The sequence below is a fragment of the Protopterus annectens genome, chromosome 9.part0 (genome assembly GCF_019279795.1).
Source record: "Protopterus annectens isolate FY-2018-M chromosome 9.part0, PAN1.0, whole genome shotgun sequence".
Taxonomy (NCBI): Eukaryota; Metazoa; Chordata; order Ceratodontiformes; family Protopteridae; genus Protopterus; species Protopterus annectens.
The window spans coordinates 158,564,927-158,591,301 of record NC_056743.1 but is presented as its reverse complement, the minus strand read 5'-3'; the positions used below and the strand labels follow the sequence as shown (position 1 = coordinate 158,591,301).

Genomic DNA, 26,375 nt, shown 5'->3' with positions numbered 1-26,375 from the left:
TTGGTAACTTCCAAACTCTGGACCCACGCAGTTTTGGTTTGTGAAAGGCAGATCATGCCTCCTGAACTAATCAACTTCTTTGAGGCAGTCACCAAAGCTGTAGACGAGGGTAAGGTGGTTCACACAGCCTATCTTGACCTTGCCAAGGCTTTCAACACCATCCCCCATTCTGGAATTATAGATAAACTCACTAAACTAGGTATAAATCCTTACATCACAAGATGGGTTGCCAACTGGCTCACTGACAGAACCCACACTGTAAAGGTTTCAGACTCCAAATCAGACTTCAAACCAGAGACAAGTGAAGTACCACAGGGTTCAGTCCTGGGACCTCTCCTGTTTGGTATCTACTTCTCTGAAGTACAGGCTAATGCAGAAGGCCTTTGTCTAACGAAGTTCGTGGATGACTGCCATAGCTGAGTCCCCAAATGATGTGGACATCCTTCAGAAGGGCCTCGCTGAGACAGATGCCTGGTGTCAGAGCCATGACCTCAAGCTTAATGCCAAAAAGTGCATCGTCATTCCCTTTGGTAAAAACTCTGTACCCATGAACTAGCACATAGGTGGCAGTCTATTTAATGCCGAATGTGTGATAAGAGACCTTGGGACCTAGGTTGACAGTAGTCTCTCCTTTGATAATCACATTGCCACAGTAGTCAGGAAATCCTTCTATGTGGCACACCTCATCACAAAAGGGTTCTCATCCAGGAAAAAAGAGGTCATTGTTCCCCTATACGCGACACTCATTAGATCCATTATAGAGTACAATGCCCTTTTTGAATGTACCTCACAGACATCTGCAGCAGCGGGAGATGCCACAGAAGTATCTCACAAAGAGGATTAATGGCCTCAAACAGATGCCCTACACTGCCCGTCTCAAAAAACTCCAGTTTTACTCCATAGCATATCACCTGCTCCAAGGTGACCTCTGCCTAACATATAAAGCTATGTCAAACCCAGAGCTGTCGGACATGCTGCACTTAAAGAAATTCCAATCCCTCCGAGTTACACGCTTTAGGCACCTAAACCTTGTCACCACAATAAACAGGACATGCTGGAGGAATAGATTCCTGTCCCAGAGACTTTCCATACTCTGGAACAAGTTACCCATATATGTCAAGCAAAGTTCCTCATTAGCACTCTTCAAAAAAAATCTTGATGAGTGGATGGGAAATAGGAAATACACCCCGGGGATCACTTCTGTGGCTTTGCTCGACAGGGGCACAGGAAATGAACTTTCTTGGATGGCGTAAGCCAGGGAATCTTGTTGGCTAGGCTTACTTATGCCCTTAGGCCAATAGCCTAGTACCTACATATGAACCTGTGAACCTATGTGCCTATACAGGGTATAAAAGGTGCTGACAGGTGACACACAAAAATGTAATCATAAAAAGAAGACAGGTTTAAAGTTAGTCTCCATCCTTCAAATGGTATCCATTCAGTAGCTGAGCAAAACTGCCAGTAGTTCACTTAAGTAACCTGCTTCTTTAACTCACAAGCCTTTTTCATGTGTTTCTTACATTCCATTCCTATTAAATTTCATAGGTAATGCAGTTTAATACTATGGATGAGTCAATGCTCCCATGTGAGTTCCAATGCAGCACCTTAAAACAGCATTTTTGTTTTAAATTTCTCTCTCCAAGACTCTTGTGGAACTTCTGGATGTTCTCCCTGTCTTCTGTTTCCACTCTTCCCTGGATCCCCACAGTGTTGCATACCTGATGCTCCAGATATAACCCTTCAATGGCCAGCCCCTTGGCCCCACTGATGTTTTAAGGAACTGAGATCTGTGGTAGCTCAATTGAAGCCCCTGGTAATGAGATATTAGCTATGGAGTTGTAGACTTGGAGCTAGGAGGCATCATGCAGATGGTAGAATCCCTAGCAATAGGAGCTGCTAGCACAGTGACATCACAACATTGTTGCTAACCCCTGTAATCAGAGGTGATAACCTGTGAGATCTGCGATGCCCATCAGAAGGTAAAGGTATTGGGTTTCTTCATGCAATCTCCCTGGGATAGGATAACTGACCACTGGCTACATCATCCTATTGCTCTCCTGACTAATTGTGAAAGTGTCTGAAATCTAATGCCAAACCAAGATCACTAGTGGTGCAGCTAGCCCCAGCCTCCATGCTATTTGGCTGTACTCTGGTCTTGATGCTAGACACTTGAACATCTTGTAACTCGCACTGGTTGCCAGTTGCACTCAAACTCAAATGTGAGTTTGGACAAGCAGCTGCCTCACCTTACCTGAACACTTGATTCGAGTTTGAATGAGGTAAGTGCAAGCCATGGGGATGGACTAGGAGGGGGGATGGAAGTGCAGGTTAGGGCAGTTATCAGGAAGATGATTAAGGCCTAGGGCATGGGAGGGGAGTTTTAGGGATAAGGATTAGTATGGGAGTTTTAGAGTTATGGAGCAGGAGACGTGTTTAGGGTTAGGGAGAGGTGCTTGGACTTTTAGGTTTAGTTTGTAATTGGGGACTTTATGGTTATGAGGGGGAGTGGAGTTTTAGATTTAGAGAATAATCAGAGATTTTGGATTTGGGAGGGGAGTGGAGTTTTAGGGTTAGTGAGCATGGACTCAGGTTAGAAACTGGGTGAAAATTTTAGGATTAGAATTTGGGGTTTGGTAGTACTATACAGTTTTATATGGTCAGGTGTTGGGAGGGATGAGTAGTTAAGTAAGATTGGAGTAGTAGTTAGAGCACTTGTGTTTTTAAGAAAGTGGTAGTGAACAAGCATGTTGTGAGCTACTGGCAGGTGAGTACTTGAAGTAAACCCCTGCAGCCCACATTCTTTTGGAGCAACATTTCCAGTGAAATCTATTTTTCTGTTACAGTACTGAATTCACAAGAATCATATGAAACTCATATATCTGATGTAAATGAGTTTCAAAGTTTCACCCATTGAATCTCCTATCCATGAAGACGCTGAGATTAATGTATATTCAGTTGTATGATACATGTGATATGATGAGCTAAAACATATATATTTATATGCATTCACTATCTGTTGCTTAATGTGTTCTGTAAAGTACTCATAACTCATTAATTGTTTGTTTACTAATCTGCAGTACTACCATATAGTGGTTGTAAAAGTAGTATCATTCCTTGTTTACTAATCTGCAGTACTACCATATAGTGGTTGTAAAAGTAGTATCATTCCTTGTTTACTAATCTGTAGTACTACCATATAGTGGTTGTGAAAGTAGTATCATTCCTTGTTTACTAATCTGTAGTACTACCATATAGTGGTTGTGAAAGTAGTGTCATTCCTTGTTTACTAATCTGTAGTACTACCATATAGTGGTTGTGAAAGTAGTGTCATTCCTTGTTTACTAATCTGTAGTACTATCATATAGTGGTTGTGAAAGTAGTATCATTCCTTGATTACTAATCTGTAGTACTACCATATAGTGGTTGTAAAAGTAGTATCATTCCTTGTTTACTAATCTGTAGTACTACCATATAGTGGTTGTAAAAGTAGTATCATTCCTTGTTTACTAATCTGTAGTACTACCATATAGTGGTTGTAAAAGTAGTATCATTCCTTGTTTACTAATCTGTAGTACTACCATATAGTGGTTGTAAAAGTAGTATCATTCCTTGTTTACTAATCTGTAGTACTACCATACTGTGGTTGTAAAAGTAGTATCATTCCTTGTTTACTAATCTGTAGTACTACCATATAGTGGTTGTAAAAGTAGTATCATTCCTTGTTTACTAATCTGTAGTACTACCATATAGTGGTTGTAAAAGTAGTATCATTCCTTGTTTACTAATCTGTAGTACTACCATATAGTGGTTGTAAAAGTAGTATCATTCCTTGTTTACTAATCTGTAGTACTACCATATAGTGGTTGTGAAAGTAGTATCATTCCTTGATTACTAATCTGTAGTACTACCATATAGTGGTTGTGAAAGTAGTATCATTCCTTGTTTACTAATCTGTAGTACTACCATATAGTGGTTGTAAAAGCAGTATCATTCCTTGTTTACTAATCTGTAGTACTACCATACTGTGGTTGTAAAAGCAGTATCATTCCTTGTTTACTAATCTGTAGTACTACCATATAGTGGTTGTGAAAGTAGTATCATTCCTTGTTTACTAATCTGTCGTAATACCATATAGTGGTTGTGAAAGTAGTATCATTCCTTGTTTACTAATCTGTAGTACTACCATATAGTGGTTGTGAAAGTAGTATCATTCCTTGTTTACTAATCTGTAGTACTACCATATAATGGTTGTAAAAGCAGTATCATTCCTTGTTTACTAATCTGTAGTACTACCATACTGTGGTTGTAAAAGCAGTATCATTCCTTGTTTACTAATCTGTAGTACTACCATATAGTGGTTGTGAAAGTAGTGTCATTCCTTGTATACTAATCTGTAGTACTACCATATAGTGGTTGTGAAAGTAGTATCATTCCTTGTTTACTACTCTGTAGTACTACCATATAGTGGTTGTGAAAGTAGTGTCATTCCTTGTTTACTAATCTGTAGTACTACCATATAGTGGTTGTGAAAGTAGTATCATTCCTTGTTTACTAATCTGTAGTACTACCATGTAGTGGTTGTGAAAGTAGTATCATTCCTTGTTTACTAATCTGTAGTACTACCATATAGTGGTTGTGAAAGTAGTGTCATTCCTTGTTTACTAATCTGTAGTACTACCATATAGTGGTTGTGAAAGTAGTATCATTCCTTGTTTACTAATCTGTAGTACTACCATATAGTGGTTGTGAAAGTAGTGTAATTCCTTGTTTACTAATCTGTAGTACTACCATATAGTGGTTGTGAAAGTAGTGTCATTCCTTGTTTACTAATCTGTAGTACTACCATATAGTGGTTGTGAAAGTAGTGTCATTCCTTGTTTACTAATCTGTAGTACTACCATATAGTGGTTGTGAAAGTAGTATCATTCCTTGTTTACTAATCTGTAGTACTACCATACTGTGGTTGTAAAAGTAGTATCATTCCTTGTTTACTAATCTGTAGTACTACCATATAGTGGTTGTAAAAGTAGTATCATTCCTTGTTTACTAATCTGTAGTACTACCATATAGTGGTTGTAAAAGTAGTATCATTCCTTGTTTACTAATCTGTAGTACTACCATACTGTGGTTGTAAAAGTAGTATCATTCCTTGTTTACTAATCTGTAGTACTACCATACTGTGGTTGTAAAAGTAGTATCATTCCTTGTTTACTAATCTGTAGTACTACCATATAGTGGTTGTAAAAGTGGTATCATTCCTTGTTTACTAATCTGTAGTACTACCATACTGTGGTTGTAAAAGTAGTATCATTCCTTGTTTACTAATCTGTAGTACTACCATACTGTGGTTGTAAAAGTAGTATCATTTCTTGTTTACTAATCTGTAGTACTACCATATAGTGGTTGTGAAAGTAGTATCATTCCTTGTTTACTAATCTGTCGTAATACCATATAGTGGTTGTGAAAGTAGTATCATTCCTTGTTTACTAATCTGTAGTACTACCATATAGTGGTTGTGAAAGTAGTATCATTCCTTGTTTACTAATCTGTAGTACTACCATATAGTGGTTGTGAAAGTAGTATCAGTTATTTTACTGATCCCTTGAGCTTCATTATGAGTATGCACATAAAACTGACAAGGATGAGGAAACACTGAGAAGCGACAGACAACACAGAGCTGACTGATGTTGGTAGCAAAGTCTAGCTGTCTAGAATCCCATTTGACTATGATTTGGTCCTTACCAGAAACATGAACTTTCTGAAATAAATGACAGATGACATGGATACTATACATCTGGTATACTGGTTTTATATTGTATGCTCACCAGCTGCCAGATTGCATAACATTACTCTGCACATATATGTGTGTATATGTATTTTGATCAATGACTTCTATATCAGGACACAAATGCAGACTAAAATTTTAACATCACTAATTTAATTATAGTGGAGTTGAAATGGAGAGCTTAATAGCATATGGCTGTATTTTTCAGCCAAATCTGTATGTCAGGCAGACTGAATGCTAATTGAAAATAAGTCACAAGGGGACAATATCAGACGCGTGATAATGGAGTTTGGTGACAGCAGTCATCCAGCTCCAAAAGAATGAGTCTGTGTGATTCAGAAAGGGGCTCTGAATAATTAAAGAGGGACTTTGGCTTGCTTTTCTAAGCAGCAAGGTTGATTCTGCAGCAATCCCCTAGCAAGCTAATATTCTGTTAATAGCACAATACAGGTGTGGCTCAGTGACAAGCTCTGTGAATGGCCAGGTATGCAACAATGCATTAAACATTGCAGAAAATAAAAATGTAATAAAATCTTTAGCTGCACAAAACAGCAACAGTAATGTGACAAGCCTATATGATGTGCATCTGATGCACTGACATGCAACTGCAGTATGCATGGTATTCTGGCATCCAATACTTATTTGCAGGGCCATCTGCCTGTGGCCAGCATTTCTGAAATACGTCTGTGGAATGTGCAGGCACCCAATGAGAGTCACTGATTCATGAGCTGCATATGCTCTGTGACCTGTGGATTTGAATTACAATACTTCATATTTTTGTATACTTACCAGCAACATCCTTTTGACTAAGCATACCCTTTTTGGAAATTGGTCCATAATTCAAATACTGTAATAGAATAAATATAAAAAGAGAATTCATTAAGAAGAATAGACACTAAATAATTAAAATTTTTTGCACTTATGGCAGTTTCGCAAGTTAAACAGTGAAACATATGCAGCTGTTTGCGTGGTATTACTCAAACAGCAGGCATGGGTCCCAGTCTCTCATTTTGCATCATATAAAAGGCTCACGCTTACAGTAATCTAATGTAGTTATCAAAGCTGTTAACATTGCATGCGTCCATATAATCAGTTAGATTGAAAAAAAAAAATAAAATCAAACAACTAAAAGTGCAGAAGATACAAAAGTTAATTGCATCACAACAGTGATATAAATGCAGTTAACCTTCAAAATATTCTTAGGGTATAATATGACCTCCGATGTCAAGTTCCTGATGACCATATTAGGAAACAAGTGACCTTAAAAATGATCACCAACTAAAGATATTTCCTAAATTAACATTAAAATACAATAGTTTGTTTAATTTATGGGAAGATACTAAGGTACAGCCTTTTAAAAGTTAAAAAGATTAATTGCACATAACACTTAGCTCAAGTCACTTCTATTATTATTAAAGGACTGTTATAGTTTCTGTTATCAAGATTGTTTTATAGAGCCACAGAAATGCGATAAACCAAATTAGTTCTAAAAGAAAGAATATTTTGATCAAATGAAACTTTCTGCTAGTGTTTGGGAAAAAAAGTTTACTGGGAATATATCTAAAATGTTGTATTTAACAGGATAGATTGGAAAATGTTAACAACAACAGAAATTATGAATATTAACTTACAAACGAAAGATAACTGATTTTGACAGGTAGTGCAATTCAATGAATCCATTTTGTGACTTCCTCACACTTTTCTTCATCTGTCATCATCACTGCATAATATATAAAACAGAATCATGGATGACTTTGCACCAACAGTCCTATTTTATTATATTTATAGAAATGCTACTTACTTTATTAACTACAACAACGACTGTGCTGTTTACTGCTTTACACCTGTAGCAGTAATTGTATGCCTGCATTGACCCATTCAAACATACGGCACTTGAAAGACAGAGCACATGCAACATTATTATTTTTATGTATTTTAATCGTGTTTTTATGTATTTTAATCATGTTACTGAATTCACAGCATTTACTGCCACAGTAAAAAGCAGCTTAAATGAGATGAAAATATTTTCACCTTAAATAGGTAGGCAAAAAGGTTCTTTAATTGTTCAGTTTAAAATTTTTCTCTTTTAAATTTTCTTTGACTCTGAGCTTCAGGCACTTATTGCCCAGACCTCCATTAGTCAGGACTGTGACACTAAATTAGTTGACTACTGGCAGATGATAATGAATTAAATGAAATGAGAGCAAGCTAGAAAACTGGAGTCATTGCTTTATACTACTGGCCATAATCGAATGAGTCTCTTGACTGGCACCTGCTGTAAATGTATGCCTGCATAAGATAAATTAAATGAAATATTTTTTAACTTGTTTTTTTCTTATTAATGTTATATAAATCATTTATATTGTTTTTCACTGATTATGTTAGAAGTATAGTTTTGTAAATATATATGTAAATAGTACCTAATAATGTACTGAGTTTAAAAATAGGCTCAGCTGAGGAGTAGCAAGCATAATAATCTGGAACAAATATTGGACTCCTGCTGTTTGTCAACAATTATTCAGGGATATTTAACTTCCAGCTAGACTAATATTAATTCACTCATTTAAAACTTTGGTTTAGGCTTATCTAGAAGTTGGTAATTCAGGTGTGCAGTATTTCCCGTAGTACAGCATGCAATGGCTATCCTAATCAATCTATTCTCCCACGAACTGAGACTCTTAGATGACATTTACTGCACATCTATTGAAGACTGTATTCTCTTTCTAAACATATACCTAATGTAAACAACAAGACACACATTGCAGTCAGCTAAATTTCACAGAGTCCTAAAAATTTGCCTGTGGTCTTCTGTATTTTTTTTTAACCCGGAATTGTATTTTTTTATCTGGAAGTACAGGTAAAATTGATACTTGTAAAAGTAACTGTTTAAATAACAGATTTATTGCTTCAGAACTATAGTTCTATCTAGGGTACTGACCTTCAAGTAAATGTCATTCACTTGCCAGATATTTTTTACCAATCAGGTGTCAACTTTGTTTTGAATAAGTACCATCTCAGTCATGTTTAATGAGGTAAAGCCAAGCTTATAAAAAGGAAAACTAACTCCTTATGTCAAAATTGGTTCCTTTATATAAGTTTCACATCCAATCCCCTACAAGAATAGATGAGGCAAGCAAAAAGGAATCAACCCTTGAATGGATACTACTAAATACACCTACCATCTCCTTTCAGTCTGGTTGCCTCCCTGACTGCCTGAGAGGCCATCAACCAACCTGTCTAATTAGGCATAGGCTTCATCGTAACAAACAATCAGCTTACCATCTAATTGTTTGTTTGTTTGTGTCTTTCGGCTTTTCCTGGTTAGGGGTCGCCACAGCGGAACTCCGGTCCAAATCAGCTTACCATCTAATAAGAAGCAAAAAATATTTTAACACCACCAATTTCTTATCAGAATTACAAACCTGTAACTGGACATCTCCAATGCTCCTTCCCTTAGAAGTAGCAGTTCAATTCTTTAAAACTATTTTTTAGATATCCTGAACATACATGCACCTCCTAGATCCATTAGAACTAAATCAAATGCTGCTCCTTGGCTAAGTAAAGAAACTAGATCACTACTAATAACTAGAGACAAAGCCTGGAACCATTAGCATTCTACCAGATCCCAAGCATCAAGCCAATCATACATAGAGCTCCAAAATAAAGCAAAAAAATCAGTAAAACAAGATAAAATGAATTTCTACCACAATATACAAATGAAGCACCAAAGTAACACTCAAAAGTTCTGGGCAGCTATTAACAATATCCTCCTTCCAGGAAAATCCATCACACCCTAGCACCCCCACTGTGAGGTCTTCCCTAGTGAGATCTGACCACAAATCAGTCTCATTCGAAGTAACTATCACACCTAACCCCCCCCCCCCAAGCAGCAACTAAGCTAAAAAACTTCTCCAAAGCAGATTATAACCTTTTATGGGATGGTATATCTAGCTTCACTGCTCTTTCCCCATCAGATAGAACTGGCAACTATGCTGAGTTCTACACAAATGCTTTATACAAACACCTGTATAACTGCATTGACTTAGCCATACCCGATAGAACAAAAACAAGCTCCTCAGGGAAGAGCAAACCTGCCTGGTAGACAACTGCCATTAACAGGCTTTACAATAAGAGGAAGAAGTTGTTGTCTAAGAGTAAGAGGGAGCGAGGCCTAAACTCAAAACACTCCCTCCTCAGCTTAAATCCTCTAAAGCTAACTATGAATCCAAATTAGCTTCCTCAACTAAGGACAACCGTAAGGCGTTTTTTAGTTACATTTGTAACCTAAGAGGAAAGGCCTAGATTTGTGCTGAACTGGTAGTTAATGATACCGCATATACTGAACCTGTAGACATTACTAACTTGTTAGCCAACAGGTTCTGTGAAAACTTCACTCCCCTGTCCCCACCACACATATCCCATGACATCCCTACCACCTGTCCTCTACCTTGTATCTCTAAAGAGAAGGTCATGAATACCCTCTGTAAGGTCAAAACCACAGCTTCTGTGGGACCTGAAACATCCCAGGCTGCATCCTACATGGGCTCAAACAAGAATTAGCAACACCATTGGGTACTATTTTCAGTCATAGTCTAAGCCACCGTTATCACCTTGCAAAAAGATGGTGCTTCCACTGACCCTGGGAACTATAGACCTATTAGCCTGACTAACCTTATCTGCAAGACCATGGAGCATATCATTATGGACCTTATCAACAAAGATACAGGTAATCTCCAAACACTTGACCCTACTTAATTTGGATTTGTCAGAGGGAGATCATGCCTATTAAACCTGGTGGACTTCTTTGAGACAATCACCAAGGCCTTTGACAAGGGGAAATCTGTGCATACAGCCTACCTAGAGTTAGCCAAGGCTTTTGACACTATTCTCCACTCAGGCATCATTGACAAACTCACCCAGCCTGGTATCAATCCTTATATCATTATATGGGTCACTAAATGGCTCACTGATAGAACCCACATAGTCAAAATAGGGGATTCCACCTCCAGCAGCACACATGTAACCAGTGGTGTTCCACAGGGATCAGTCCTAAGATCTCTACTGTTTGGAATCTATTTCTCTGAAGTACAAGCTAAAACTAAAGGTCTGAGGCTGACAAAGTTTGCTGATGACTGCAAACTGGGAGTGGCCATAGAATCTCCAAACTATGTCAACATCCTACAAGAGGGTCTTACACAAACAAATGATTGGTGCCAAAGTCATGGCCTTAAACTCAATGCAAAAAAAATGTGTTATCATCCTTTTCAATAAGAGTGATGTTCCTGCTAACTACCACATCAATAACAACACCCTAAGTATGCACTCAGTGGTGAGAGGCCTGGACACACAGGCTGACAGCAACCTTACCTTTGATTACCATGTCTCCACAGTGGTAAGAAGGGTATTCTATATTGCTCATCTCATAAGTAAGGGCATTACCTCCAAGAAAAAAGAAGTTATAACCTCCCTGTACTCTTCTCTCATCAAGCCAATAACTAAGTACAATGCCCCTTTTGGTATGTATCTTTCTAAGCACCTGCAGCAATTGGAGAGACCACAAAGGTTTTTCACAAGGAAATTTCAAGGTCTTTTGCATCTGTCCTATGAGGATCATCTGAAATCACAGTCACTTTATTCTCTTTCATATGGACTACTCAGAGGTGATCTATGCCTTGCATATAAGGCAATCTTTGACCCTGCTTTATTGGAAGTGCTGCATATCTGTAAGCCCAATGGCTCATGGGTTACTTGCTCTAAAGGCCTTAACCTGGCATGTGACATTAATAGAACCTGCTGGAGGAACAGACTTGTCTCCTAGAGGTTAGCAGACCTTTGGAACAGACTCCCGCTTCATGTCAAGCAGAGCACCTCATTGGCCCTCTTCAAACACAATCTGGACGATTGGATGGATAACTGTAAATTCACCCTGAGGGTTCCACATGTGTCCCTCTTGGACAGGGGTGATAGGTGCTGATTGTGGAATAAGGGTAAAACTTGGCTAGTCTTGAAAGGGCCTTAGGGTTTTAGCCTAGTAACCTCCTATGATCCTATGATCTTAACCAATAACACCACTGAAAGCATAACTACCCAATTCAACAAATATTTCACTGAAACCATACTTGCCTTATCTAATTTTCAAAACTCATCCCCTAACACAGAAACACCCGAGTCAACCATTAACAGCAGCTCCTTCACATTCCAACCAGTTTCCATCAACAGCATAAAAAATTGCTTAAAAAACTAAAACCCACACCTGTAGCCACTGACAGACTCCCAGCAGAATTTCTGTAAATTGCTGCCGATGCAATAGCCTACCCTGTAGCCATCCTTGTCAATAATAGTTCTATGTCTGACAATATAGTCTCAGAGATCTGGAAAATCTCCCACATAATACCCCTACACAAAGGTGGCAACTCCACAGAACTGACTAATTATTGTCCAATAACCATACTATCCCCTGTAGTCAAAATCCTAGAAAGATGCATATATATATATATACAAATTAAGGATCACTTACACACCCACAAACTTATATCTAACACCCAGCATGGATTCTGTCCCTCTCATAGCCCTACGACTACATTAATGGCCTTCACCAATACAGTAAACCACCACAGAAACAATGGGAAATTTGTATCTGCTATATTTCTTGACCTGTACAAGGCTTTACATGGTCACACACAGTAAACTTATTCAAGTTCTTTCTGATTTTAATAAAAGCCAACCCTCTATCTCTTGGTGCCAAAGCTATTTATTACAACATCAGCAGGCTGTCCAATGGCAGAATGACTTCTTCCTTCTTCTTCCAGTTACAATAGGAGTTCCCCAAGGTTCCATTCTAGAGCCCCCTACTCTTTTCACTTTATTTTTACTAATAACCTACATACTTCGTCTCTTCATGCTTCTATTATCCAATATGCAGATGACTCAACCTTAATCTGTTCTGCCTTCTCCCTACAGGAGCTCCATTCTATTACACAAGATTCTTTTATCTCAGTTGAAGAATGGTGCACAAACTCCAAGCTAGTTCTAAACCCAAACAAAACAAAATGTCTGTTTAACGCAACTAGATCCACTGCATCAAGTCCCTCCTTCAATATTATGTCCAAGAACCAAACCATCATTTCCCCTGTAACTCACCCTAAATTTCTAGGTATCAAAATCGACTGTAATATTAAATTTGACTTCCATATCTCCCAGACCATAAAGAAAGTGTATAAAAACTGGGTGCTCTTTACAGAAATAAACAACCCCTTACTAAACAGGCTAAATTCACCATTGCACACACCCATCTCATATCTGCACTGCTCTGTGCATCCCCAATACTCACAAACTTGAGATAGACTGAAATTGCCAAACTCGATTCCTGCTACAATAAAACAGCCAGGTATACCACAGACTCTCCTTTCAGGTCGCATCATTGTTCAGCTCTTAATCAACTTAATTGGCTTGAACTCTGCCAAATCCTCCTTCGGAAACAACTAATATTTGCCCACAAAATCCTTCACTAACCTGACAAAACCCATGCCCTCCAAAATGTAATACTTCTACACTCAAACAATAGATCACTCCACTTAAGTAATAGATTACTACTACAGGTAACAAAAGCCAACACCACAGCTGGAGATTCCCTCTTCTCCAACTACATATAAAAAAAAATGGAACAGTCTGCCCCATAATATAGTATCCCATTCTTCCTTAACAAACTTTAAACAACTGCTAAAAACTCATCTGGCAGATTCATGGTTATGGTCCTGCACTATCCCTGGTTAATTCTTTCTTCTTCAGGCTTTTCCCAGTTAGGGGTCGCCACAGCGGATTATATGTCCGCTCAAGATTGGCAGTGGAGTTTTCCAGTGTCGAGTTGCCAGCCCAACCTTCCACAGAAGGCACACACACACACACACACTCACACCTAGGGCCAATTTAGAGTGTCCAATTCACCTATTGCATATCTTTGGGATGTGGGAGGAAACCGGAGCACCCAGAGGAAACCCATGCGACCACAGAGAGGACATGCAGACTCCACACAGAAGGCACCCTAGCCGAGAATCGAACCGGCGAACCTCTTGCTGTGAGGTGGCAATGCTAACCGCTGCTCCACCGTGGCTGCCCCTGGTTAATTCTTTCTGAATTTCTGAAATTATCTAACCACTTGCACCAACTAAACTACATAACTACTAAACTCACAGTCTTCAGATTCCAATTTCTCAACTCCTTGTTCACTCTGCAATACTATATATTAAAAAGCCAAAGAATTTGCAATGTGTAATGTTTATCAGACCTAGATTTAGTATGCAGACTACAACAGGTCTTGTATCATATCCCTTACAGATAAGTCAATGTATCTTGTTTGCTACCTAAAACCTATGCTGTGGGCCATCCCTACCACAAATCATACAACTCTTAAACTGCATCTTCTGTATATACCATAACCTGTACATTTCATCAAATAGATCTGCTATTCACACTTTTTAGTACAACTGTTCTGTACTTTGTATGTTGATATTTGTACATACTATTTTTATGAAGTTTATTTTTGAATCGTATGTGAATCTTGTATTGGAGATTTTCTACCCAGGCCTCCACTGAAAAAGGACCTCTGTCTGGTCAGACTTTCCCAGTCACTAAATGTAAAATAAATAAATTAAATAAATAAATATGATCATAGAACAGAAGGTTAAAACATAATATGCAATATCAACAAGATTATTTTACTCACCATTCCAAGATTGCCTGTAAGGAATAAACAGTAGGAAAGCCTAAATAAATAGCAGAAATAACTAATCTGGTATTCATTAGACAATGCTAGACGTGAATGAGTCGTGGTAGTATAACTTTAATAACTATAAGAATAATACAGAAAGCAGTAATAGTATTTGCAGTTAATAGTATCATATTAAGTGATTTTGTGATATTAACATTCTAGATCATACCATTTAAATTAGTAATGAGAAATATTGGAGAACGTATCTTGCAGAAATTATCACCATACTTGGATATTTACAGTTAAGGTGAACATCTCACACAGACTGAGTGTTTTCATAAAAAGGATCATTTCTGCATGGATATAACTATGACTCAAAGAGAACCTAATGGATTGCCATCTGCTACCATTTGTGGGTAAAAGGTCTAAAGCAGAAGGCCTTGCATGGCTATAGTAGAGCTCTTCTTCCATACATTAGCATCTCATCAACCAGATATTTCTTCATAATTTCTATAACCTTAATCAAATTTCTTCCATATGCCTTTTGCCAGCATGCCTTTGCCATCTGCATTCTCTGCATGAGTTGCAGTCATTCATTTCACTCCATCAACCATGTTCCCACTGACTGGCTGAGAGACAGGTAGATGAAGTGTCATCCTGGTTGGCATGAAGGTTGCTTTTCCATGGCTGCCTGCAGACTGTCAGCCATTCCTGCAGCCGATTACCTGTCAAGTGACTCAGAGGCTCTGTACTATAGATCACTCCAACATGCACCTGAGAGACAACAGGAAAATTCCAATATCAGCATCAAACCTCCTGTGCAGATTTAAGACTCACTGAAGGACATACAACCCTGTTCAACTACTGCCATTCCTCTGATAAGTCAGACAAAAATGTCTTGATAAAGTGGACAGCCAGATGTTCCCCTAGTATCTGATGTAGGTACTTGCATCACAATGGGGATCTATATGCATGTATTTGGAGCTTGGGTTAGTAGAAGCATTCTGCAATGTGTTGTGTTTGCTGTTCATTTACTTGTGTATGTGATTGGTATTTTGTGATTGCTTGTTTTGCAACTGCTTTTCATTTCAATTAATAGACATACATTGATACACACACACACACACACACACACACATATATATATATATATATATATATATATATATATATATATATATATATATATATATGCAGACACACACAACACACAACATATGTCAAGGTTAAATGCAAGTATAGACATCAACATCACATAATCAGGGGTAAGCAATGGGATCAAAGTTGTTTTCCACGACTCATCATTTTTCTGCACTTCGTAAGAAAATGCACTGATCTAGGGGTCAATGCAAGTGATATCTCTTCTTACCACCGACATGCAGGAAATCAGTCTAGAGATGATTTTGTTAAGGGAGATATGGTGGCTCTCCTCCAGTGGAAAAGACTTAGGCTTTACATTTCTATGAACTACCTTTCAGATAGTTTTATCAAAACTCCATTTATTGAAACTGAGTTTGATTTGTTATCAACATGTGATGATACAACTATAACAAATAACAACATTTAGTTATCATAAATGCAGGAATCAGTATTTAACTTTCCCAGTTAGGAGAATTCATAATTTTGGAAAATTTAAATAGCTAGGAGGAGATGAGGTCCCAATTCTTATAGAAACGTTTTATAAAATGTTAGATGCTCAAACAAAACTAAATCTCCACTACCAGTGAGAGCACAAATAGAAAGCATTCCTTCGTTTCTAGTTAAAAGGCCAAATAGTTCCTCTTTCCACTAATGAATATGTTTAGAACTGATGTGGATTCTCCAGCAGCACGACCTTATCTGAATCTCATGTTTTGCTCTCCTTCCTCTTCTTAAGATTCTAATGTCCTTTTCACTTTTTTTTCAGGATAGGATGCAAAAATTGTAGCTGATATAAATATTTCTGGTTCATTATGTTTTGTAGTTGAGTCATAGTGAGTTGCAGTAAATCCCTGAATGGAGGCTTTATGTGATGCAGTTTAGATAAGGGACAGTAGTGTATTTCCTGTTTCTCTCTATCTCTCTCAGGTGTCTCCCCTCTTACCTCTCCTATCTATCTTCTTCCTTTTTGATTGCAGCCATACGTAACTAAATGTCCTTAAAATACCCTAGAATTGTATCTCATATGAATTCCCTCCAGAACAGAATGCTGATTATGCTGCATGTGTTATTAGTCTCCTTAGTCTGTTTGCCTCGTAATGTGAAGTTTTCCTGAGTTGCTGTGTTTGGTTGGAGTGTAGCTTCAATGTCTTTGTTTGATTTGTAGTTTAGGTGCTTTTTGGTTTTCCTGTTGGGAGAGGTGCTCATTATGATTTGGTGTTACTGATTGCTGCTGAATGATTATTTGAACAGCAGCCGCAGTTCCTGTTCAGGTTTGTTACTGTCAGAATTAGTGCAGGGACACATCCCCCATCTATTTCATTACATTGTGCAACCATGGCATTTATATAAAGGAGGAAATGGGGGAGAAGCCCTTCACACAGTGGGGTCATATATCTGTTAACCTATGATCGCAAGAAACCTGGGCAAACCCAAAAATAATGGGGGGCACAAAGGCCCAAAATTAGGGGCATATTTTAAATGTATTTCTTATAAAATTAAAAAAGTTGATAGAATAACAGGTTAGCATTAGCACACATGTTCTGAAGGATGTGAAGTCTGAAACTCAAATGTACTTTATTTAGTGACGTCAGTCCTCAGTGATTTAAATGAAAAATAGTATGTGGAACATATCAAAAATATAAGGCAAAAATCTGGATATTCTATGAAAATCTGTACAGTTGTAGGTGGGTTTGTGCACTGGTTGGATGATTGTTTTAATTTTTTGTAATTGATGTTGACAATTTTATATTAAAATGAATTGATATTCTAAGTGGACAATATTTTGGCCTGCTATTTTGACAAGAAAACATATTATTCACTACATGCCCAGAAATGAATCAGGCTTTCAGTTATAAATTGGTAAAATGGTTTACTAATTCCAGGGGTTACATCAAATTTAGACAATGAGTCTTATTTGGCTCTCAATGTACAGAGGGATGAAGCTCTACCTATGACTTAGCTGATTAATGTTCCGGTATCAGGATAGAAGTTGCTGGGATCAGCGGGAGAAGAGGGAAAAGGAGATGCATGATGAAACAGAGCTTGCCGAGATATCCCCGTTGGATAATCGAGACTCTCCATATTATGTGGCATCTTTTGTGGGCTTTAATTACTGCCACTGCTGTGTTACATATGCAACTCAGCCTGTTTCTACATTGCTGTAGAGACAAGGCTTTTTGTTGCATCACATCCTGCACACCTTACACAGTACCGCTTTTGATTGGTCTGCATCTAGGATTTAAAAAACATAAGGAAGATATCTCTGACTTTTGCTGCACATATTCAGCCACATTCCATATGTTTTACCTGTACAATAATCTTATATACTTTATTTGCTTACCTTGAAGAAAGAGTCTTAAAAAATTCTATAGGCAGAAACAACCTTTTTCTTTTCTAACTTTTTATTTTCACATTTTGTATTTTTATTTCCAGATATGGCCTACAATTTCAGGAAGGTTAATACCAATAACCTTAACACACCTTATGATTATAGCTCAATAATGCACTACCCTAGGTAAGTTATACATTTTCACTACACTTGTGATAGACTTGTACTGAAGTACCAATGTTTTTAAAGTTATAGCCATCTAAAGGCATGCATATGCACAGACAGACATACAGACACACACACACACACACACACACACACACACACACACACACACACACAATCACACATGTGATTTGCTATTGTTTTATATATGCCCTTGTCTGTGTGTTTGTGTTATGTGTATCTATATCTATATCTGTAACTATATCTATATAAAAAATATATAAAAATAATTTGTTGACATAGAACATCGACAGTAAAAGATCAAAACTGTTGCAGATTGACAAACTTTAATATTGACAATGCTACACAGACCGTTTTTATTGCCATGCTGACAGTTTAAATCTTTCCCAGTGTTGTGCTACTTCAGTGTTGATATAATTAGTGGGGGTGCTGGGGATGCAGGGAGGCTTGCATCCCCTAAAAAAAAAAAATAAAAAAAACACAGACAGCATGTTTTATTTGCTGTTATGCTGTATATGTTATAGCTTAGGTTTGTGCTTTGGTTAAATACATAATAATGACAATCCGTGTAGCACTGCTGATCTTAAAGATTGTTGATGTGCTGCAGTTTTGATCTTTCACTGTTGATATTGTCTTTCAGCATAATTACTTTTAGATTTTATTGATAACATATATACACAGTGTGTGTGTGTGTGTGTGTGTGTGTGTGTGTGTGTGTGTGTGTGTGTGTGTGTGTGTGTGTATGTGTGTGGGTGTGTGGGTGTGTGTGTGTGTGTGTGTGTGTGTGTGTGTGTGTGTGTGTGTGTGTGTGTGTGTGTGTGTGTGTGTGTGTGTGGGTGTGTGTGTGTGTGTGTGTGTGTGTGTGTGTGTGTGTGTGTGTGTGTGTGTGTGTGTGTGTGTGTGTGTGTGTATTCATAGACATATACATATTGGAGGCAGTCTTGTTTAGAGAACACTTGCTACTAACACTCCATATGTTAGTTACAAGTGTGTGACTCAGACTTTTCCATGGAAAGTCAGTTTGCTGGTATTTTGGAATACCAGCAAATGTATGGAGAATATTGATATCTGTGCAGTAACGGAAACCTGGTTCAAGGCTCCCGAGAGCACCCCAGCACTACCAGGTTATAACTCATACCATGCATTTCGGTGCCAAAACTCGGACCGAAGCACAAAAGGAGGGGGAGTATCTGTATTCATCAAAGATACCTACACCTCCAGGTTAATGGCACTGCACGAAGCATCAGAAACCATCCATGTGCAACTAACAGCGGGAAAAACTGCCTTTCAGTTTGTAGCCTGCTACATAACACCCTCCCTATTACAGGAACCCCACTTGGCATTCCTGAGAACACTGGAGAATATGAAGGTCTTTCCAAACACTATGTTATTGGTGACTTCAACTACCTAAGCATTGACTGGGAAAACTACTGAAGCCCAAACTCCCTCGCCCAACAGTTCCTCGAATTTATAAACTCTAACGCAATGGAACAACTGGTCACCACTCCCAGAAGAGGGAACAACATATTGGACCTGGTCACCACCAAATGGGGACTCTATGTTCCACACCAGAGGTAAACCCCTCATTGGTAAGATCAGACCATAAACAAATTTCCCTGGACATCCATATCCTGTTCCCACCCCCAGCCAAGGAAATCACTGTAAAGAATTTCTCAAAAGCTAACTTTGCACTTCTCAAGACTGAGGTGGAATCCTTCAAAGCCCCTGGGCCAGAGGATAATAGAGCCCAATCAAATGCATTCTATGAGCACCTGCAGGAATGCATGGATCGTGCTATCCCAAATAAAACCAAGACTCACTCCTCCAAAAGCAGGAGACTGGTCTGGTGGAACCCGGCCATAAATAAGCTATACAACAGAAGGAGGAAGCTACTACATGACAGAGCAAAATCCCAAAAAAGGAAGGCATCTCTGATCAGTATTAGCAAGAAACTTTGATCCCTCATAAAATCATCAAAGGCCAGCTTCGAAAGAAAAATTGCCCTAGACACTAAAGATAATCACAAGGCCTTCTTTAGCTATGTCAGGAACATGGGTGGAAACTCCCAGATATGCTCTGAATTGTTGCATAACGGTACAAAATATACCGAACCTACAGACATAGCCAACATCCTGGCAGACAGATTCAGCGCAAACTTCTCCCCCCCTCCACCCCAAAGGAGCAAATGCCTATCCCAACTGAATGTAACCTCCCTGACATCACAGATGCACAGGTGAAAGCTGCCCTCTCCAAAGCAAAATACACAGCATCTATGGAACCAGACGGTGTCCCAGGCTGTGTCTTACACGAGCTCCTAAAAGAACTGAACCCTCACATTAAGTCACTGTTTAAACTTAGCCTTACTACAGGATATGTACCCAAAGAATGGCGTACAGCTACAGTGGTCCCACTCCACAAAGGTGGTGCCACAACGGACCCCGGAAACTATAGCCCCATAAACCTGACTAGTCTGGTCTGTAAAGCTATGGATCGTATTATCATGGAACTCATAAACAAAGACATTGGGAGCCTCCAGACACTGGACCCTACCCAATTTGGCTTTGTTAAGGGCAGATCTTGCCTCTTAAACCTAGTTGATTTCTTTGAAACAGTTACCAAAGCCATAGATGAGGGCAAGGTAGTCCACACAGACTACCTGGACCTCGCAAAAGCCTTCGACACAATACCCCACTCGGGCATCATAAATAAGCTTACCAGCTTAAATATCAACCCCTATATCACAAGATGGGTTGCAAACTGGCTCAGAGATAGAACCCACATGGTCAGAATCGCAGGTGCCATGTCCGAATCCAAACCAGTTACAAGTGGCATCCCACAGGGCTCAGTTCTGGGACCTCTCTTGTTCGGTATATACTTCTCTGAGGTTCAGGCTAACATGGGGGGATTACGGCTGACAAAGTTCGCAGATGACTGCAAACTGGGGGCCATAATCAAATCTCCAGCTGACACAAGCATCCTCCAAAAGGGTCTCACAGAGACGGATGCTTGGTGCCAGAGCCACGGCCTCAAGCTAAATGCTAAAAAGTGCATAGTCGTCTCCTTTGGGAAAAACAAGGTGCCCACAAATTACCACATAGGTGGTAATCCATTAAGTACGGAAGAAGTAATTAGAGATTTGGGGACCAACGTAGATAGTAATCTCTCCTTTGATAATCATGTTGCCAAAGTGGTTAGAAATACCTTCTATATAGCCCACCTTATCATGAAAGGGTTTGCATCTAGATCAAGAGAGGTCATTGTGCCCCTTTACTTGTCACTCATCAGACCTATAATTGAATACAATGCCCCTTGTGGGATGTACCTTACCTGACACCTGCAGCAACTGGAGAGACCCCAAATGTACCTCACCAAGAGGATCATGGGCTACAAACAGATGTCCTATGCAGCTCGACTAAAGAAACTCCAGCTCTACTCAGTTGCTTACCGCCTACTCAGAGGCGATCTATGCCTGATGTACAAAGCCATGTCAAACCCAGAATTAATGGACATGCTCCACCTCAAAAAATCCAAGTCCCTTAGAGCTACACGCTCCAGGGACCTAAACCTTAGCACAAAAATAAATAGGACATGCTGGAGGGACAGATTCATTTCCCAGAGGCTCCCCTCACTCTGGAATAGAATCCCAATTCATGTTAGACATAGCCCTCGCTGACCCTCTTCAAGCAAAATCTGGACGCGTGGATGGGAAATCACAAATTCACCCCTGGGATCTCTTCTGTGTCCCTGCTAGACAGTGGCACAGTAAACTAATCTTAAAAGGGTACCTTCTGTGACCTACTTTACAGAGGCACAGAAGGCTAATCTAATAGGGAGGCGGAAGCCAAATACACTCTGGCTAGGCTTATAAATGCCCTAGGGCAGATAGCCTAGTATCTACCTATGAACCTATGAACCTATGTTTGATGTATGGATTTCATGTTGATTGGTGTCCAATAGTAGTATAAAGCTGAATGATGAGGGCTTATATTTTCCCTTTCTTGTCAAACCATAAATGGCATAATGTTTTAATTATTAGTCTAAGTAATCTTAAATGGCAGGAAAATAAACAGAGTCATTCTAGCAGTCATTTTCAACCCTTCTTTTAAAACCACACTGATTTTTGAATGGAATTGTACTATTAATTTGTTTTTAAACAGATTGAGGACATTACATGTTTGACTTTAATTTGATTTAATGATGCCACAGTGTTGTAATGCAGTATTTTGTTTCAACAGAAATGCATTCTCTTACACTGGATACCCAACAATTGTTCCAAAACCAGACCCAAATGTACCTATTGGAGAAAGCCGTATACTGAGCCCACTCGATTTGTACAGGGTCAACATACTCTATGAATGCTGTAAGTACTACTTGTGCTAACAATCTCTCTAGCTGCATATATATATATATATATATATATATATATATATATATATATATATATATATATATATATATATATATATATATATATATATATATATATATATACTGTATGTATTATATTATGTATGCATATATGTATTGTATTTTATGTATTAGATATATAGTGATAATTTGTTAACAGGGGTATGTCTGCAGTCTCACCTAATGGTATAGAAATACCCAATTATTTGCTAAAATGTCCCTCCTTCTTCACAGCTGAAAGAGTTGTTCTATAAATAATAGCGTTATCACGTGACTGCCATGCTAAATGGATCTGTGTTCTGTTAAAATTGTCTTTTCTTCCCTGCTCTGTGACGTAACAAATGTGTCTGTAGCAGTGCATGGCATCCTGTAATCCAGGAACATTACCAACAGCCCTGGATCTGATTTCATTTTATTTTATGTTTCTATTCCTGTGGTTTTATATGTTCAGAGGTAATAATTAGGCATACAGACCAGGAAACCATTAAGGAGTTTAGGTTAAATTTCCACTTGTCCCAAAGCACACTTCTCCAAAGCCAACTTCATGCTACTCAAGTTAGAAGTGACAAACTACATGACACCCACGCAGACAGGAACTGAAAGTTCAACTGCTGAGCCTACACTAAGGCACTGTATGAGCACATCCACCCATGCATGAATTGTGCCATCCCAAATAGAACCAAGATGCTCTCCTCCAAAAAAGGAAGCCAGTCTGGTGGTCCCCTGCCGTAAACAAACTTTACAACAAAAGGAAGAAGCTGTTGCAGAAAAGAGGAAAATCCCAGGATGCAAAAAAACCCTTATCAGCCTCAGTAAGAAGCTGAGATCCCTCATAAAATCCTCCAAAGCTAGTTATGAAAATAAAATTGCCAAAGATTCCAAAGACAACTGCAAGGCATTCTATAGCTATGTCAAGAATCTAAATGGCAATGCTCAGATCTGCTCTGAGCTACAACAGAATGGTATTAACTATACTGATCCCAAAGATATTGCCAATATCCTGGTAGATTGATTCAGTGCAAACTTCACCCCCTCTCACCCCTTAAAGGGTCCATCTCAATACAGAAAATTGTCAAATTCTGGTAATAACGGCCACACAGGTAAAAACTGCACTCTCCAAAGCTAAGAATATAGCATCCATGGGACCAGATGACATCCTAGGCTGTGTACAACATGAACTACAAAATGAATTGGCACCTCACCTAAGTGTCATGTTTAATCATAGCCTCACCTCAGGCTTCATGTCCACTGAGTGGTGCACACCTACAGTTATCCCACTCTACAAGTGGGGATCCACCTTGGATCCTGGGAACTACTGCCCCATCAGTCTGACGAGCCTGATCTGCAGGGCCATGGAACGTATTATCATGGAACTTATAAACAAAGACATTGGCAACCTTCAAACACTAGACCCCATGCAGTTTGGGTTCATGAAGGGCTGATCTGGTCTTCTGAACCTGATTGACTTTTTTGAATCAGTCTTTAGACCATGGACAAGGGTAAGGCAGTCCACACAGCCTATCTGGACCTTGCCATGGCCTTCGACACCACCCCCCACTCTGGAATCATAGATAAACTTACTAAGCTGGACATTAATCCCTACATCACTTGATGGGTTGCCAACTGGCTTACTGACAGAACCCACACTGTAAAAGTAGCCAACTCCAAATCCAGCTCCAGACAAGTGACAAGTGGAGTACCTCAGGGTTCAGTCCTCGGACTGCTCTTGTTTGGCATCTACTTCTCTGAAGTACAGGCCAACACTAAGGGACTCTGGCTAACAAAGTTCGCAGATGACTGCAAACTGGGAGCTGTTATTGAATCCCAAAATTATGTGGATATTCTACAAAAGGGCTTTACAGAATGTGCCAGAGACATGGGCTCAAGCTGAATGCCAAGAAATGTATAGTTATCCCCTTTGGGGAAAAATCATGTACCCATGAATTACCACATAGGTGGCAGTACACTAAACACTGAAAGTGTGATAAGAGACTTAGGGACACAGATGGACAGTGGTCTCACCTTCAATAACCACATCACCATAACAGTTAAGAAATCCTTCCATGTGGCACACCTCATCATTAAGGGCTTTTCATCCAGAAAAAAGGAGGTCATTGTCCCACTGTACTCATCCCTCATTAGACCCATTATAGAATACAATGCCCCATTTGGTATGTACCTCTCAAAATATCTGCAACAACTGGAAAGGCCACAGAAATACCTCACTAAAAAAATCACAGGCCTAAAGCAGATGACCTATGCTGACCATCTAAAAAAACTTCACCTATACTCTGTCGCATATCGTCTACTCAGAGGCGATCTCTGCTTAACATACAAGGCCATGTTAAACCCAGAGCTGTTGGACATGCTACACTTAAAGAAATCCCAATACCTCAGAGACACATGCTCCAGGGATCTAAACTTTGTCATCACAATGAACAAAACATGCTGGAGGGATAGGTTCCTGACCCTGAGACTTACCAGACTCTGGAATAGACTGCCCATACATGTCAACAGAGCATCTCTTTGGCCCTTTTCAAAAGGAACCTTGATGATTGGATGGGAGATAGGAAATTCACCCCGGGGATCAAGTCAGTCACCCTGCTACACAGGGGTCCAGGGGAACTAAGTACTGTGGGAAGAAATAGCCAGGGAATAGTTATGGCTAGGCTTGTATTGGCCCTAGGGCTGATAGCCCAGTACCAACCTATTACCCTATGGTTAAGTGACTTGTTTGAGATCAGACAGTAGGCAGATGGAGGCTGAGGTAATCATTCCCTGCAACATAGGAAGAAACCCATTAACAGCCCTCTATGCCAACTGTCAGAACAGGATTTAGAATTTTATCATTGTATGCCATCTGCAAGACAAGTTTTAGAATATGTGATACATTTTTCCCCACTGCCACATTTTACTGTTAGTGCTTTGAAATCAAAAGTACAAATTATCTAAATTTAGAATAAATACTGTTAGCCAACAGGGTGCTGGCAGAAATTGGGCTACTGTTGGCCGAAGGAGGAGAAGAAGCGGAAGGCATGGCCGAAGGCAGGAAGAGAGGAGAAAGGCTAGGACTGTGGCACTGAAGGTTGGAACTTTGAATTTTGGCAGTATGACTGGTATAGGGAGAGAGCTAGCTGATATGATGGACAGAAGGAAGGTTGGTAGATTGTGTGTGCAAGAGACCAGATGGAAGGGGAGTAAGGGTAGATGTATCGGAGGTGGGTTCAAATTTTTTTATCATGGTGTGGATGGGAGGAGAAATGGCGTAGGAGTTATTCTGAAGGAACAGTATGCTAAGAGTGTTTTGGAGGTGAAAAGAGTGTCAGATAGAGTGATGTTTATGAAGCTGGAAATTGATGGTGCAATGATGAATGTTGTTAGTGCATATGCTCCACAAGTTGGGTGTGCAATGGATGAGAAAGAAAAATTTTGGAGTGAATTAGATGAAGTGATGATGACTGTACCCAAGGGTGAGAGAGTGGTGATTGGAGCAGATTTCATTGGGCATGTTGGTGAAGAGATCAGAGGGGATGAGGAAGTGATGGGTGGGTATTGTGTTAAACAAAGGAATGCAGAAGGTCAGATGGTAGTGGATTTTGCGAAAAGGATGGACATGGCTGTGGTGAATACGTATTTTAACAAGAGGGAGGAGCATAGGGTGACATACAAGAGTGGAGGAAGATGCACACAAGTGGATTATATCTTATGTAGGAGGGCCAGTTTGAAGGAGATTGGAGACTGTAAAGTGGTGACCGGAGAAAGTGTAGCTAGGCAGCATAGGATGGTGGTTTGTAGGATGACGTTGGTGATCAAGAAGAGGA

At 39.3% G+C, this 26,375-nt stretch overlaps 1 protein-coding gene across 1 annotated transcript in view; it reads left to right on the top strand.

Moving 5' to 3' along the window:
* The window catches only part of LOC122811104 (hatching enzyme 1.2-like), a 204,082-nt gene that overhangs the window by 125,334 nt on the left and 52,373 nt on the right, over positions 1–26,375 (top strand). Inside the window, exons 8-9 of the mRNA XM_044082681.1 lie at positions 18,066–18,147; positions 22,383–22,507. Coding sequence (XP_043938616.1) covers positions 18,066–18,147; positions 22,383–22,507 — 207 coding nt within the window. The remainder of the gene's footprint in view (positions 1–18,065; positions 18,148–22,382; positions 22,508–26,375) is intronic.